A 16,560-nucleotide genomic window follows, 5' to 3' on the forward strand; every position below is an offset into this window, starting at 1 on the left:
GGGGGGGGGGGGCACCACCGCCGTGAGGGAGCGCGGCCCAGGGGGTGCCGCCACGGGGCCGCCCCCCGCTGCACAATGCCGTCGCCGTTCCCCCACGGCTCGATGGGGAACGGAACGGCGGTGCGAGGGACGGGAAGGAGCCCACTGAGCCCCCGCCGGGTAACAATGGGGCCGACACACGGCCGGGCGCCGAGCGGGAGAGCCGGGCGCAGCGCCCCGCCGCCGCCGCTCGCTTCAGGCCGCCCTGCCGCCGCTCCGCCCGCTCCCTCCGCCAATATGGCCCCACCGGCGGCTCCGCAGGGGTGCGCGGCGCGGCGGGGGCCCGTTCCGGTGCCGATACTCACGGGCGGAGCGGTAGGATGAAGCTGGATCTCGGCCCCCCCCAGGCCGCTCGCCGCCTGCCTCTCCCCCTGCCTTTCACTCCGACAACATGGCGGCCCACTGGGGACGGGCGGCGCGCTGCATGCCGGGAAGGCGAGGCGGCCCGGCCGAGGGCGGCCCGGCCGCGGCCGGGGTAGGCCCCGCACGGCCTGGGGGCGGCTCCGCGCGGCCTGGGGTGGGCTCCGCGCCGTTGTTGGTGTTCTCTGAGCCGGTCCGTCCCCGTTCGCTGCTCCCCATTCCCATTTTCTTTGTTTTTCCTCAGAAATGTGCACGCTCTGCCCCACAACTCGCCACCACCACCTGGCTGGAGATGTGGAGAAACCCAGTCCCCGTCTTCTCACCCTGAGGGGCTGCGTGCGGGGCGCCCCTCACCACCCCCACTTCCAGCTCATGTATGGACATCTGTGTACATTTTAGTGGAATATAACTCTCCCTGGCACAGACTCCCACACAGAAGCATTACAGTGCATGATAGACCCCTCTGTGAGATATGGGGTTCCCACTCCCACCCCAAAATGGACCTGGTGACAGGAATGAGCAGAGTCTTAATGAGATTAATGTGTGAAACGATCAAGTGTTTTCCAGTTAAACTTGAAAAGGCTGAGCAGGGGATCTGCCAGGTTATTGCATAGTTGTGGTCACAACGTTCGCTGTCCCTTAGCCGACCTATCTGGTGTCCTTTGAAGGAGTTGGATGTGTGACAGAATCATAGAATTAAGGTTGGAAAAGACCTCTAAGATCACCCAGTCCAACAATTGACCCATCCCCCATGCCCACTGACCACGACCCTCAGTGTTTCAGCCCCACGGTGTGAAACACCTCCAGGGTTGGAGACCCCATCACTCCCTGAGCAGCCTGTCCCAACGCATCACCACTCTTCTGGAGAATAAATTTTTCCTAATATCCAACCTGAACCCAACACCTGAGCTCGGTGTTTGTTAATGGCCCCGTCAGGCCCCCACACTTTGCCCCCAAGCTCTTCATTTGAACACTGACAGCCCTAAGACCCCAACCACCCCATGGCTTGCACAACCACAGCATGACTAAGCTGTGCTAGTGTGGCTATTTTTGCCGTGAGTGCCATTCAGCGTTGGGAAAAAATATTTGTGAGGGTCCCTCTCACACAGAGCCCAAGGAGAGGCAGCCGCATGCTGACGTGCATGAGGCAGAGCAGCGAGTGCATTGGTAGGTGCTGTTTCCTGCCCTGCACACCGACAAGCTGGGCGCTAGCAGCCCTGCACACCTTTTGGATGTTTTCCCTTTGTTCCCTTTTCTCCCCTTCTCCAAAGCACAAACTACGCGCCCCAGCGTGCATTGCTCTGCTCCAGCCACGCTTGCACTCTGGGCATTCAAACAAAGCGCTGCACTCTGGGATCAGTAGTTCCTGAGACAGCGCGTCCATGTTAAAGGGGCAGCTCCTCAAAACCTCCCAGCGTTACTTCCAAACACCCTCCCCAGAGCCTGGGGATCCTCCTGCTGTCATAAACTCAGCACAGCTTTACTGGGCTCGGCTCTGCTCACCACAGAAGCGTGCTGCCCGTGTGGGTGTGCAGCTCACAGCACCGATCTGGTTGCTCTGCTACATGAAGCCCTAAGGGCTGCTGCCAGTGTAGATCTTGCACAACAAGCAGCTCCTGTTAGTGAGGCCGGGCTGCTGCAGGCTCCCCAAGGTCTTCACAAGAATAGGAACTTCAGCAGGTTTTTCTGGAAAACGTTCCTAATGAAGATGCAGCTAATTGTGCCAAGTGACAGTGCCCTGCTACAGGTGGGGTCAGCCCATCAGCAGCACAGCGTGCAGTGACCCTCTCTCAGACCTTCAGCTCTCAGCTAGCAGAGCACCAAACCCAACCCTGTGCGCAGTACAACACCCCCAAAATGACCCCAGCTTGTGCATAGCAGAGCCCTGTGGGAAACAATGATAACAAAACTATATCATCCTGGCATGTGAAAAAATCAATCTGTAATGAGAAGGGGAGGGATGGAGTCCTGTGGATGAAGTATTAGTGGTTAAAACCCAGGGAAATGGTACCTGAGGCATGCAGCCCCTTCTCAATCCCACTCATCCCAGCCTTTCTCCTTGCCTCTCAAACCCCACCAGGAGCCAAAACTTGTTATAATCACTGGAAAGTTCCCTAAATTCACTGGGGATTGGCCTAGGTCCTCCAGCAGAGGGACTTGGAGGAACACCCTGACTCTTCCTGTCCCTGTGCAGTTATTATTATTTTTATTGTCCATGGTGGGAGGTGGGAAGGTTCTGCCCTTCTTTGTCTCACTATTCCTCTCCACCTGACCTGGCTCTGTGGCCCAGTCTCACCACATGACCTGGGCTTCACCTGATCTGAGAAGGGAAAGTGACATCTTCAGGAGGAGTCTGATGCCATCCTAACCTCTGAATCACTTCTGGAAGTGCCTTTCTCTTTCCACTGACTGCAGAAGTTTCCATAGCATCCCCGGGCAGGTGTGGCCATGTGCAGCCTTGGGGACATGGAGGAAGGGCCACTGAGCACTTTCACTACAAAGACAAATGTTCAATTTTATTATTTCTGAAATTAAAAGACAGATTGGAAGAAAGAGCATTTCCTCCCAGTGCAAAGTAGGGCAGCAATACTTAGTTAGCCATTAAAAAAAAAAAAATCCACTAAATTACTTGGTTTTTTCTTTTGATTAAGCCAAAACACTCAGATTCTACCAAAAAGATTTCAGAGCCAAACTACTTTTGCAGATGACACCAGGTTGGGAGGAAGTGTTGATCCACCTGAGGATAGGAAGGCTCTGCAGAGGGATCTGGATAGTCTGGATCGATGGACTGAGGCTAACTGTATGAAGCCCAACAAGACAAATTCTGGGTCTGGGACTTTGGTGACAACAACCTCATGCAACAATAGCAGAGGCATTCCTCCCGGTTTGCAGCACATCCCCAACCACTTCATCTTCAAGAAATGCCCTTCCAGGTTCCTGGAAGCATCACTGCGCATCCCATCCTGCACACACACAGATGCAGGGTGTGTGAGTCAATGTTTTCTGGGCTGGACCCTGGATGGGAAATACCAGTTTGGTTCTGCAGCACCTTTCCACCATCAGATAGAGCTTCGTTTTCACCAACACTTGTCGCCGATAGGTTTCCATGTTCTTGTTGAGAAACAGCACATTTTTGGGAGTCAGCAGCCAAGCGAACAAAGCAGCTGGTGAATTTTGTGGTTGCTGAAAGCTGGAGGAAGTCCTGGCTGCAGAGCCACCTGGCAACAGTCAAGCCAGAAAGTTTCATCTTGGCTGAAAAATCACTTTTTCTTGCAAAAATGCAAGATACCCTTACATGGGGGGCACAAGGCCTCACCCCCATTTCTAATCATTAGATCTCTGAAGCATGCAGCTGATTAAGCTTTCCAGATTGTTTGTTATCATTAACTACATCAAGTCTGGATTTTCTTGACAGGCAATTACATGACTAAGCCCTTCGGATGCTCAGCCTGAATGCAACAAGTCACAGAGCCTGATTGCGCTTCCTGGGGAGCAACTCTCCCTATCACTCCGAGTTTGCCATTTGCATTTCATCGTCTCTCTCTGGGCACTGGAGGATGATTCCACCTCTGGGATGTCACCAGAGAGGCTGACAACTTGCTGCTGCTGACTACCCCACAGTGCAGCTATGTGCATTTTGCATTTTGTTTCCTATTCAAGAAAACAAAAAAAAAAAAAAAAAGGAAAATTGAGCCATTTAGAGCATCATCCCAGCTGCAGCCTCGCATGCTCACATTTAGGAAATACCAGAATTAAATTTGCCTGCGCAACCTTAATTCAACCCCCTCAGGCGCATGCTTTGTGATCCAGCCTTTAATTACAGGTTTGCAGATGAGGTCTTTCCCACGGCGCCTGTGGCCCAGTTAGTGCCCAGGCTGGCTCTGCAGGGGGGAGGGGCAGGGGGGTGGAATGACACATCCCTGGGACCCCTAAATCCCCACCTTCAGTGACTGGAGGGAGAGGAAGGGAGCTCTGATGCTCAAAATGCATGCATGCTTCTCTAGCCTTGTGCAACTTGAACAGCTGAGACGATGATCAGGGTTCTGGAGTGCTTGGTTGTGCAAGCTACAAGGATGGAGTTGGGCGTGGTGAGTGTGAGGGGATCCAATACCTATAGGGTGGGGGCAGACAGAGGCTTCCTGATGCACCTCCAAACCCCACTGCAGCTCCAAACTCTACTGCAGCTCTGAACCCCAATGCATCTAGCAACCCCCCCCCAAATCCCGTAATCACCTTCCCAGTGCATGGGGCCTGACTGCCTCCTCCCTTCGCTTCTCTTGCACAGACAGAGCCCTTTTGCACATCACCCCTCCACCCATGCATACCTTTGATTTGGGCACTCATACATGCCCGGGTGCTGGGTGGAGGCTGCTTTTATTCCTCCTTCCTTGCAGATGGGAACCGAGCAGCTCTCACATCTCTGACCACTGCCTGCAAACTTGCAGGGTTGGCACTGCCCTCACCAGCAGAGAAACCTGTGCCCATGGTGAGGAAGGGATGCACCTGGAGGTACCAGCTGGGACCTCACCCATGCGCAGCCCTTGCCATATGCTGTTGGCCTGCTCATGTCTCCTGGAGGCAATGCACAGGTGCTATGGCTGAAGCAAGGGGAGCAGCTGCCTCAGTGAGTTGGACCTGCAAAATACATCTTTGCTGCAGGGCAGCAGGACAGAGCGGGGAGATGGTATCAGGACCGTGGGGGTCAGGACAAGCTCCACAGCATGCATGGAGAAAGCACTGGAGACAATGAAACCACGGGAAGAGCCAGCACCATGTGCTGGGCGCAGACTCTCCCCAGCATGGAGCAAGAGATACCAGTGCCAGGAACAACACTGGGAATCCCATGGCAACAGGGCAAGGAGACAAATTCAGGGAATGGCGTAACGTGGCTGGCACCATGCTGCTTTTGGGTACAAGACGGAGCCTTTCCTGCCTGGCCGGCACCTGCACAGCTCCCACCTTCTCCTGCACCCACTGGGTCTGTGGGTTCCAGTGGTCCACGTATACAAGAGCACCCCTTGGGGAAAGGGGGTTGGGGATGGTACCACCTGCACCATGGCAGGGATCACCCACAATGATGCAAAGCCAGGAGGAGATGTCCCTTGGGGACCCCATGAGATGCCACTCCAGCCCTGAAAAGGGGGAAAAAGGTGCCCCAGGCTGTGTTTTTCCATCAGTTTCCCATGAAAACCAGGCATCAAGGGATGCTCCCCTGGGCACAAACCCAGCGCTGCTCCCATCGCACACACCTCGCATTCTTGCACAGCCTCAGCTGGCCTGCATTTTCACTGCTATAGACTCAAGGTTCAACATGTAGCTCGGGAAGTGTGCGAAGGCACTACAGACCCACTTGGCTCCCTGAAAAGAGTCTCTATGTCTTTGTTCAGCCCCGTGAAAGCGGCTTTTTTCCTCCACCACATCTGTGCCTCGCAGCGGTTCTGCGGCTGCAGGAGGGGAGCGGCGTTCCTGCACGGGGTCAATCGGCCCTTTGTTGCTCCTTGTCCCTTTCTTTGCTGGTGCTGCAATGGAAGAAAACCCATCGCCTTGCTTCCTGCCCTTCCTGTTTACGGCAACGCGGCGTTGCTTTGCATGGGCACTGCAGGAGATGCTTGGACTCCGTAACGACATCTGAGCATCGCTGTAAGGGCTGCAAAGCTGAGCCCCCGACCCAGTCGTGCTGTGGGTAGTGGTGCAGTGCACACATTCTTGGAGTGCCCGGGTGGTTTGGGGGCACTGAGAGCATCAGTGCTGGGAATGCTGCATGTGCGTGTCAGCATCAGAAATTCACATTGCACCCACAGTCCTTATTTCAAAGAATTTTTCCTGCTGCTTTGAAATCAAATTACACCTCTAAACCTGTAGGGAGCTGGAGAGAATGAGGAACCCTCTGCTTGCCGATGGCAGGGGGAAACACAGCAGCCTCTGAGCTGAGCCAGCTCCCTGCAGGCACCTGGGCACCAGGAGAAGAGACACAGTGCAGCACCCCTCAGCCTGAGGGGGACGGTGTGAAGTGGCACAAGCAACATCCCCAACTTGCATCCCCAACCTGCATCCCTTACCTGCATCCTAGCACACAGCCCCTACCTGCATCCCTTACCTGCATCCCCAACCTGCACCCCTACCCACATCCTCAACCCTCAACCCTGACCCTCATCCCCAGCCCATAATCCCCACACCACTCAGCCCACCGAGCGATGGAACACAGACCAGCAACGAGTGCTCTTCCCTCCACATGCCACTGCTTTTTTTTTAAAGCAAACAGAGAGTTGTTGTTTCTTTCTTGTGGAGGTAGAAATATGGTCAGTATAAATTTCACAAGAGAAGTTATTTGAAACTGCAACACACCCAAATAATGGGTAGGTGCGATGATGTTTGCATCAAAGGTGCTGCAATCCCCAGCCCGGGATGAGTCATGTGGGAATTGCAACACAGTTGACTCATGGGATGTGAATTACAGAGGGGTTATCAGCTCTGCTAGGTGCTGGGGGATCAGATGATGCTGGTGGGATTTGTTGGTGGGATGGATGTGGGATCACCCCAGCTTCCAGGGGACTCACAATTGTGATAAATGGGAGCTTGTGCTATGGGGAATCACAGCCCTGTGGGCCCCACAACATGGGGCACGGCTATGATTTTTCTTATCGCTTTCCCTTTATATGAATTTTTGCAGGTCAATATTAACCTACACAGTGTTTTGCTGTCTCTGTATCACTTTGCCTTGGGTGCAGGCACGCTTCAAATTTCCAACCCTGAGCAAATGCAACTTACTGCCTGCAAAGCAAGTTCCAATCTTTTCTTCTTCCTGAAACACCCTGAGCACGTGCCAAGCCCACAAATACAGCTTTCTCCACCAGCCAGGATGGTTTGTATGGCTTTAAAACAGCAGGATTTTTTTTCTTTTTCTGCACTGCAGGGATGTTTTCTGTGCATGTTCCTGTCCCCTCTATCCCCGCTGCCCAGGGAGTGGTGGTCACCATCCCTGGAGGTGTTCAAGAACTGTGGAGATGTGGCACTGAGGGACGTGGTCAGTGAACATGGTGGGATGGGCTGGGGTTGGACAACATGGTCTTAGAGTAGAGGTCTTTTCCAACTTCAGTGATTCTCTGATTCTTATCACACAACATTCAATTTCTCCAAAGGCCACCAGGTATGTCAGGTAAGAGAAAGTGAGTGTTGTGACCACAAATGCTGTGCAATAACCTGTCAAATGCCTCCACCCAGCCCCAATGAGTTTAATTGGAAAACACTTGATTAACTCATGCATTTCTATTGTTTAGGCTCTGCTAATTGCTGTCACCTCAGATCTGTCACAACCCATCTGGGCACAGAAGCAGGACGAGGTACCCCCAGGTTCCCCAGCCTTTTGTCCCCTCCCCTTTCCTGTTTCTGCTGGCTCAACACGTATGTTTGCACCTTTCCACCACTCAAACCAGCCCACCTTGTTTGTCAACCTTGCTAGGAGAGCTGGTGCCCGAGTATTTGGGGTAGCACAGGTAGGAGATGCTCTTTGAGAAGCATTACCAAAATTAATTTAATTTTTCATGTGTTCATCAGCTTGGATCCCTTGGCTGGAGCCCTTGGTTAGTGGGACGTGCAGGTGACCAAGTGATACACGCAGCACAGGGACACCCGAGGCCATTGGGAACTAGACCGTGTCCATGTCACATCCCAGCTGGTGGCAGGGCAGGACTAAGGGTCACTGCACAGAGTTAACACAATGGCTTGGAACCTCATCATGTGCTCTTCAAGCATGCTACCTAACCAGGTTCAAATTTCTACTTCAGTGATGGAGAGGGGGAATATTCTGGCAAAGAGGGAAGTGCTCCCAGATCCTGATGGAGACAAGTGTTTGTTCATGTTTCTTATTAACAATAAGAATAAATTCTTGTCATTAATACTGAGTTCCAATTATTAATGTACACAAAGATGTAGAAGGAGAAGATGGAGATGAAGGAAACAAAGGAGATGAAGAAGAAGACAAACTACATGAAGAAAGGGAACAAGAATCATAGAATCTTGTAAGAGGAAAGGTTGGAAAAGACCTCTAAGATCACCCAGTCCAACCACTGACCCACCCCCACCATGCCCACTGAGCACGTCCCTCGGTGCCACATCTCCATGGTTCTGGAACTCCTCCAGGGACGGTTCCTTGGCAGCCTGTGCCAAGGCATCACCAGAAGAAATTGTTCCTAATATCCAAGCTGAATCTCATGGAACAACTTAAGGCCATTACCTCTTGTCCTATAAGAAGGAGAAGATGGAGAAGAAGACAAAGAAGAAGACAAAGAAGATGAAGAAGGGGAATAAGGAAAAGAAGCGGAAAAAAAAGTGAAAAAGAGGAAAAATAAAGAGAAGAAGGAAAATACAACATTTGGCCACTTCTGTGCAGGAGGCCAGGCTATGACATGCCACAGACACATCTCCTGCCATTCACTGAGTGGCAGTGTCAGCACCAAGTCCTGCAGGTGTTGGTTTTCTGCTTTTCTGCTGAGGTATGAGGCACCAAAAAGATGGGGAGGAGAGCTCAGGAGTGAGCTGGAAGCTTTCTCTTAAAGGGGAAAAAAAAAAAAAAAGTGAAAAACCACAACTTTTTAATTGATTCAACCACACAGAGAATGGAAATACACAAAACCAGAGCAGGCATCGGGTGAAAACTCCTTCCACTTTTATAATTACAGAATAGAAAAGAAATCCTCGGTTCACATTACAAAGACTGTCTTATAAAAAAACAAGCCAACAGAAAAAAGATCACGGGGCACTGGTGACAGTGGGACCGTGCCCTCTGCTGTCCCCCAGGGTCACCAGTGCTGGGATGTGGGTCTGGGGACAGGTGGGTGGGGTCAATGCTGGAGGTGGGCTCCGCTGCCTGGAAATCACTTTATCTCTCAGAGATGGGGGAGAAAGGGCTCAGAATTATTGCCTGCAAAGCTCCCGCTCAGGCTGGGGTGAGGTGATGGTGATGGCGGGGGGATGTACCCCCCCAAGGATGTGGGATTGGGCAGCATTTCCCTTCTGCGCTCCATCCTTTGGCACTTGGTGGCTACTTTGTGGGAAGGGAAAATCTGCAATGGGGTGCTGAAAGAACCCATCTGGAGGAGCAGCCCTGCGGAGGCAGAGCTGGAGCAGCCCCTGTTCATAACCAAAGGCGTCCGGGAACAGCGACACTTGGGGACAAACCATGGGGCGTCTGGGACTGACCCCAGCTCACTTCCATGCTGCAGGCTGGGAAGAAGGAGAATGAACCTGGAGTCCATCAGTGACCTGTGGCGTCTTCTGGAACTGAAGTTTGTTTGCAGGTTGTTCCAATGCTTTGCATTCCCAGCTCTTCATTTTCAATGGAGATCACTTGCAACCACACCTCAGGAGCTCACACCTTGCCTCCCGCCAAAACCATTCCCCTGTCTCCCAACTCATCGCCCGCCATTTTTTTTGCTGCCAAAATGAATGCCCCCATTTGGGGCAGTGCCAGAAAGGATGGATTTACCCCCAGAAGCCAAACCACCCAGGGGAGGCAGCAGGCACTGCCAGCCTTCGCTGAAGGCACAATGCAACCTCGGGAGGAGGAGGAGGAGGAGGAGGAGGAGGAGGAGGAAGAAGAAAGTGTGAGGGGTGGGGGTGATGCTCAACAAAAGTGTACTCAGGCACTTCAAATTAAAATAAAATAAAATTAAAAACAACCTAAAACATTCATTATATTCATTAAAACAGCCTGAAAGGGCTGTGTCGAGAGCAGCGTCAGTATTGCCAAATTGAAGAGTTCCAATAGTAGGGATGGAACCCCCAAATGCAGGGAGGCTGTGGGGTGCTGGTCCTGGGTAGTGGGGACAATGAGCAGCCCAGCTCCAGTCCCCTGGTAAGACAATGGGAGCTTTTTAGGAACAAAACTCCTGCTTTGTGCCATCCCGACTCCAAAACTGGCGCTTTAGGACGTTCTCCATTGGACAATGATGCCACAGGTGTGTCAGCCCCAACAAGCTGCAATTATCCCCTGCAGGCCTGAGCTGCTCCAAACAGGCTGGGTTTCGTCCCAAATCCACTCTGCGCTTCTTTCTGCCCGGCACACAGGAAGAGGACACACTGCTCAAATTAAAAACCAGGTCCGAGAAACAGAAGAAAAGTGTCCAGAGACCGAGCCCACATCCCCACCATGTCCCCATGTCCTGCTGCATCCCCATGTCTTTGCTGCGTCCCCACTGTGCTGGCCCATCCGGGGGCTCGAGCACAGCACTGAGAGTTTCCTTGGGTCTTTTGTAGGCGAACTGGAGATGTCCTGGCCATGGCTGCCTTGCGCTGGAGCCAACCAGATGATGGAGCCCTTGGACATGACCATGCCCGACTCAACTTTGTTTTTGGGGTGCGAGAGGAGAACGGAAGGAGGCGGCTTGGTGCTGTCCCCGTCCTCCAGAGGTGGCAGTGGCATAGAGCTGGGGGCAGGGGGCTCCAAGGGGTCCTGTCCCACGCTGGCCAGGGTGGATTCAGGGAATGGAGCTACCCAGACCTGAGGAGTGAAAGGGAGAGCTGGTGTCAGGGCTGGTCCCTGTGTGTCCCCATCTGTCCCCTCTGCTTGATGTAGAGCGAGGGAACAAGGAATCATGGCCACCAGCACCTATCCCTGGGGACAAGCACCTGCTGGGGTGGCCATCACCCTCATTTCACCACCCAAAATATGACCAAGAAGCAGAGGACAGAGCAGGCCGTGTCCTTCCAGGGTGGCATGAGGTCCCCCACTGAGGCTGCCCCTATCCCCAACTGCTTGTGGGGCACTGAGGACTCAGTGTCCACTCCAGAACGCACAATGGGAACACAGGGACGTGGGGACACAGGGATACAGTGCCACACTGGGTGGGCCATGGTGCGAGACGTGCACATCCTCCTTCTTCCTCTGGGTGGAAGCCCTCCCACACGCCCGGCTTTAATCCAATTACGGCTAATTGGGAACTGCCAGAGAAGCTTCAATTTCACAGGCTGTGGGCAGGATGGATTCATCTTCAAATTAACCCCTTCTCGCCAATTTCTCCCATCCCAACCACTGCAATGGGAACCACACTGAGCTCTATTTGCCCCACAGAGGCAAACCTGAACGGTCATCACCATTGCAGGGACCACGCAGGGGACACCATGCCCCCAGATGATGGGCTGTGGGGGAAGAGGAGCCATGCAAACTCCCAGTGTGGTGGGTGCCGGTATTATTCCGGATGCATTTGTTTCCCCGCGATCCCCTCTTTGCATATATAATTGCACGGCTTGCCCTTGAATTTGCATACAAGTCTTAAAATATAATTAATTGTTAGCAACCAGCAAAGCCCGAATGAGGCTAATCCCTTTAGATTTTGCAGCCTTATCTCATTTGAGCATTTATCTAGTTAAGCTTAATGGGCAGGGAGAGGAAAGAAGCCACCGGCACTTATCAGCCACGGCTCAGTGTGACAGAACCACCCAAAAACTCCTTTCCATGGGGGCCGAGCAGTCTCACAGCCCCAGATCCTTTAGGTTCAGTGGCTCTATGGGGCTTCCACACCGTTCCTGGGTGGACTCACGTGTACAGTGGCTGTAGCTGTAGGTGCGACGTCTTCTGCGGCGCCTGGTAACCATAGGAGTCAAACCCACCAATGAAGTCAACTGGGGAGAGAGGAGAGCAGTGGGGTGAGCCAGGAGGGCACAAGGGGCTGCCCACTCCCCTCCCCCCCCCCCGTGAAGCTGACTTAATATTCAGCCAGCTCTCCATTTTGACGGCATCCCTCCATTTCCAAATCTAATAAGATATTCCATTAAAAAGATGCATTTGAATCTTGGCTACAGCAGCATTAATATTAAAAGTGTATTGAATGCCTGAATTTGTTTGAGTGTCACACCACTGCCTGGAATGCAAACACGCTTCAAAGACAGCGCGGGCAGATAAGCCCCTCGCCAGATCCCCGTCTCCATAAGCAAGTTATTACAACAGGCAGTGTCCAATTTCACATGGAGATTTTTCCTTTCCGCTACAGTGGATACAGAGGCAGCGGTGGGGAGAACACGCCCTGAGGATGCTGAGACCATTCCTAGGGGAGTCAGTCTGGTCCTAGGGATGCTGAGACCAGATTGAGGGATGCTGATACTGACCCAGGGGATGCTGAGCCTGGTCCCAGGGATGCTAAAACCAGACCTAGGGGTGCTGGGAGTGGTCCCAGGGATGCTAAAACTGGACCTAGGGGTGCTGGGAGTGGTCCCAGGGATGCTAAAACTGGACCTAGGGGTGCTGAGCCCGGTCGAGGATCCCACAGCTCCCCTTGGCTGTCCCGCTGTGCTGGGATCCATCACTATCAAGGGACTGTGCATCCATGGTCAACCCAGATGCATTCTTCCTAAGATAAGGGGGATGCTGAGTGCTTCTCAGTGCCTTTGCCATGCTGGAAGCTGCAGCTCTTCACTACCTCTGCTTGCCTGCTTGGGCTGCCAGCTGGCACGAATTAATTAATGGCAGATGAGCATTTAATGTGGCTGGATGGCTGCAGCCATAACTGCCTGTTTAATTGTTGTTGGGGTACTTAGAGCTTCTGTATGGGTGGGTGCAGCAATTATTGTCAGAGCGAAAAGCACAATGTAGATTACAGAAAAATTAGCCTGCATCTTCACTTAATTTTTCCCTTCTGCCCCTGCTCAGGGAGCACCGTGGGTGGGGGGAGGCTCCATCCAATGGCGAGTGAAACCCCATTGGGTGACACTGGTCCCATTCCGCACCCCAAGGCTGTGACTGTTGCCACCCTGCAGCACCCATGGGGTGTGCTATGGAGCTGGGGGGATGCTGGTGGCATGGGATGGTGCATCACATCCCGACGCAGCACAGCTGCCTCCTTTGGGAGTGAAAAATGGGGCCAAATCCCAAAGAAGTAATTCCTTCTCCTGCCCTAGCCCAGAGCTGACCTTGCCCTATGTTATCTGGGATGGATTTGCAGCACTGCAGCTTGCCCTGTGACTAATAGCAAAGGCACTCACAGCTGTCTTCTTCCTCCAGAAACACTTTGCTGACATAGCAGGCGTAGACGAAGCCGAAGAGCTGCAAAACAAAAGCAGGCAGGGAGAGCCCATTATGGGAGCGAGCAGCACCGTGAGGAAGGTAATGGTGGGGAGGGGATGAAGCCACATTTTGGGGAAGCAGGCATGCACTGGGACCTCATATGTGCTTTGTTTGCTCCTCTCTGCCCAAAGCACCCAAGCAAAGCCAATGTCACCCATGACCCACCAACACGACCCATGCACTGAGGCAAGGGGACACCCCAGCAGTCCCTTACCGCCAGGAAGATCTGTGCGGCGCTGCTGAGCACCTCAATGTACTGGTAGTCCAGCAGGCAGCCACTGACTGTGATGACGTGGTGGTCCTCGAGCGCCAGCCGGGAGTTGAGCACTGGTGTCACCAGGCAGCCTGGCCCGTTCTCCATCCACCACGAGCGGTGCAGGGAGGTATTGAAGGTCATGATGAAGTCTCGGTCCTGCAGGAGGGGAGCAAAGGCACAGACCTTGGATCCAGGGATCCCATCCAGGCTCATAAAGAGGTAGACAGAAAATGGTTTTTCCCATCCCAAGGATGCTCCACAAGCAACATTCCTGCTGCAAAGCCACACCAACACCGCACTTCCCCCACCAAGGGCAGGTCAGCACCAAGGACAGGTCAGCACCGGTGGATGTGTTAACGAGGAGTACCCAGTTAACCACTCATTTCTATAGCCCATGGCATCCCCAGGGTTCGCTGCCTGCACATCCCAACAGAGGGCGTACACAGTGCTGGGCTGAAATTTAATGCAAACAGGAGCATGGGGCTTGGGCTCATTGAGGGTTTAAGTTCCTAAAGCCAAGCAATGCGGGCTCACTTCCATGCAGATGTCTCCACCACACTTCATCACGACATTGAGTTTTGCTCTTTTCATATAAGAGCTATAATATAACATCTCAGGTTTGGGCTGAGTGCTCTGTATTTCCAGCAACGCTTGGTGTTTCTAGCTCTGCTCATCCTTATGTATCCCTGGAGCACAGGGTCTCCAGGGCCTCCCTCAGTTCTTTTCCCTGGAGCAGACACAGATCCCAGAACCCCCCCCAGAGACCCCTGGGAAAGTGGGAACTCACTGTGCAATGCTAGCAGAGGGATGGAGACTAGATCTCCTCACCGCATTCAGAAATTGTGTCGCCCAATTTACACTATCCATAAAGCCAGGCAGTGCAAAGTGCCGGCGGGTGATTAATGAGTGCCCTGAAATTCCCAGCTCATCAGCCTCATTAATTTGGCGCTCCTGAAACTCTGCCTCCACAACACCACTGCCTCACTCTTCCCACCCCCTGGTGTCACCAGTGCCATCAGTCTGTCCTGTGTGCATCTACACACCCAGTGCTGTGCCCAGGAATGCCCACTCCAGTGAGGGTCCCTTGGCACGGGGGGGGTGCTGAGACAGGAGGCTGAGGGCAACCCAGGGGTTGTCTGTACTGCCTGAAAAAGTGGAGCCAGAGGGATGGGATGAGAGTACAGGGAAGGAGAAGGGAAAGGGAAGGGACGGGGATGGATAGAATGAAAGAGAAGGAATGCGATGGGGAACGATGAGATGTAAGGCAAGGGATGGAATGGGATGGAATAGAAGGCAAGGGATGAGGAGGGATGGGAAGAAAGTGAAGTGGTGGGATGGAGGAGATGGAAGGAATTGGAGAGATGGAATGGGATGGAATAGAAGGCATGAGATGAGGAGGGATGGGATGAAAATGGAGGGATGAGACGGGGAAGGATGGGATGGAAGGGATGTGACGGATGGGGAAGAATGGAATTGGATGAAAGGGATGGAATGGAAGGGTTGGGATGGGGCAGAAAAAATGAAAGGGGAGGGATAGAAGGGATGGAGAGGGATAGAAAGGATGGGATAAAAGGGTTGGGTGGAAGGAATTGAAAGTTTTGAATGAGATGGGAGAAAGGGAAGAAGATGAAAGAGAAAGGATGGAATGAAAAAAGAAGGGATGGGATGAAAGAGATGACAGGAAAGGAAGGAATGGGAGAGATGGAATGGGATGGGGAGGGAGGGATGGAAGCGAAGAGATGGGGTGCGGAAAGACAGGATGGAAAGGATGGAACTGGATGAAAGGAATGGAATGGAAAGGTTGTGATGGAAGGGACAGGATGGAACAGAAGAGATGGAAGGGGAGGAATGAAGTGGGATGGAGAGGGATAGAAGGGCTAGAATGGGATGGAAAGGAAGGGATAGGATGGAAAAGAGGAGGAATGTGAGAGGAAGGCAAGAAGGCAGCAGTGCCTGGCCGTGCTGTGGAAGCCTGGGGGTTACCTGCGACAAGTGCCCGACCTCCAGGTAGAAGCAGATGATGAAGGCGTTCCAGCCGACCCACAGCACCAGCCACACCGCGTACTGTCAGAGAGAGTGAGCTGATCAGCGCGTGATGCTGCGCCAGCACCATGAGCTTCTTGCTGCCCGTCCCATTTCCCAGCTCCTGGCGACTTAATAGCAGGGATCTGGGGACATGGGACACCCGGCACTGCACAGCGACCATTGCCCAGCAGTACCTACCATGATGAGGTATTTGGATCTGTACTGGATGGTCCCGAAGATGCCCAGGATGACAGCCATGATGTGTAAAAAATTGGCCAGGATGGGCGCCCACTGGTAGCCCAGGAAATCAAAGATCTGCCGCTCCAGCGCTGCGATCTGGGAAAGAACAAAGGAGGGGACAGCGCGGGAATCAGTCACTGCGGCAGCTCTGTGGACATTAAAGGCAAAGAGTATCGCGTAATTAATGAGAAATCCCATGGACAATTAGTTACAATAGACTGAAATGTCTGCATGATTCATCGGCCAGCGGTGGGCAAATACATCACAGCGAGCGCAGAGTTACTGGGAACACTCCTGGCCAGCACTGGAGGAAGGGCAGCACAGAGCTGCGAGCCCATCCCCTGCGTGCCTCAGTTTCCCCCACTGAGCATCACCCCTGGGTCAGACCCAGCCCCGAGATCTGTGCAATGTCCTCCTTTTAGGGCATGGGATCCCCTGGCTGTGGCTGGCTACTGGCAGGAGGGCTTTGGGCTTGTCCTGGGTCTTTGGGCCTGTTTCCCCAACCATAAAGCATCATTCACATTAATGCTCGTTGAGTTGGTTTAGCGAGAGCTCTAATTAATGGAGATTGTAGGCAGCAGAG

The 16,560-nt window shown here is 53.1% G+C and overlaps 2 protein-coding genes across 10 annotated transcripts in view; both read right to left on the reverse strand.

The window, feature by feature from the left end:
- Positions 1 to 744, reverse strand: part of PUM1 (pumilio RNA binding family member 1) — a 68,316-nt gene extending 67,572 nt beyond the window's left edge. For 7 of the 9 annotated variants that reach the window (XM_021375203.1, XM_021375196.1, XM_021375194.1 and 4 more), the window contains exon 1: positions 345 to 498. The gene's annotated coding sequence lies outside the window, so the exon portion shown is untranslated. Of the gene's footprint in view, positions 1 to 344 lie in introns of all 9 variants that reach the window. The other 2 variants (XM_021375202.1, XM_021375201.1) reach the window with 2 other exon arrangements.
- On the reverse strand, positions 8,974 to 16,073 carry NKAIN1 (sodium/potassium transporting ATPase interacting 1; the record flags this gene model as incomplete). Its single annotated transcript, XM_021375676.1, is given in 6 exon segments — positions 8,974 to 10,897; positions 11,937 to 12,018; positions 13,375 to 13,435; positions 13,671 to 13,868; positions 15,696 to 15,776; positions 15,936 to 16,073. Coding segments are annotated over 6 exon segments (570 nt in total), but the record flags the coding sequence as incomplete, so codon positions are not given.

This window comes from Numida meleagris, chromosome 22, assembly GCF_002078875.1.
Source record: "Numida meleagris isolate 19003 breed g44 Domestic line chromosome 22, NumMel1.0, whole genome shotgun sequence".
Taxonomy (NCBI): domain Eukaryota; kingdom Metazoa; phylum Chordata; class Aves; order Galliformes; family Numididae; genus Numida; species Numida meleagris.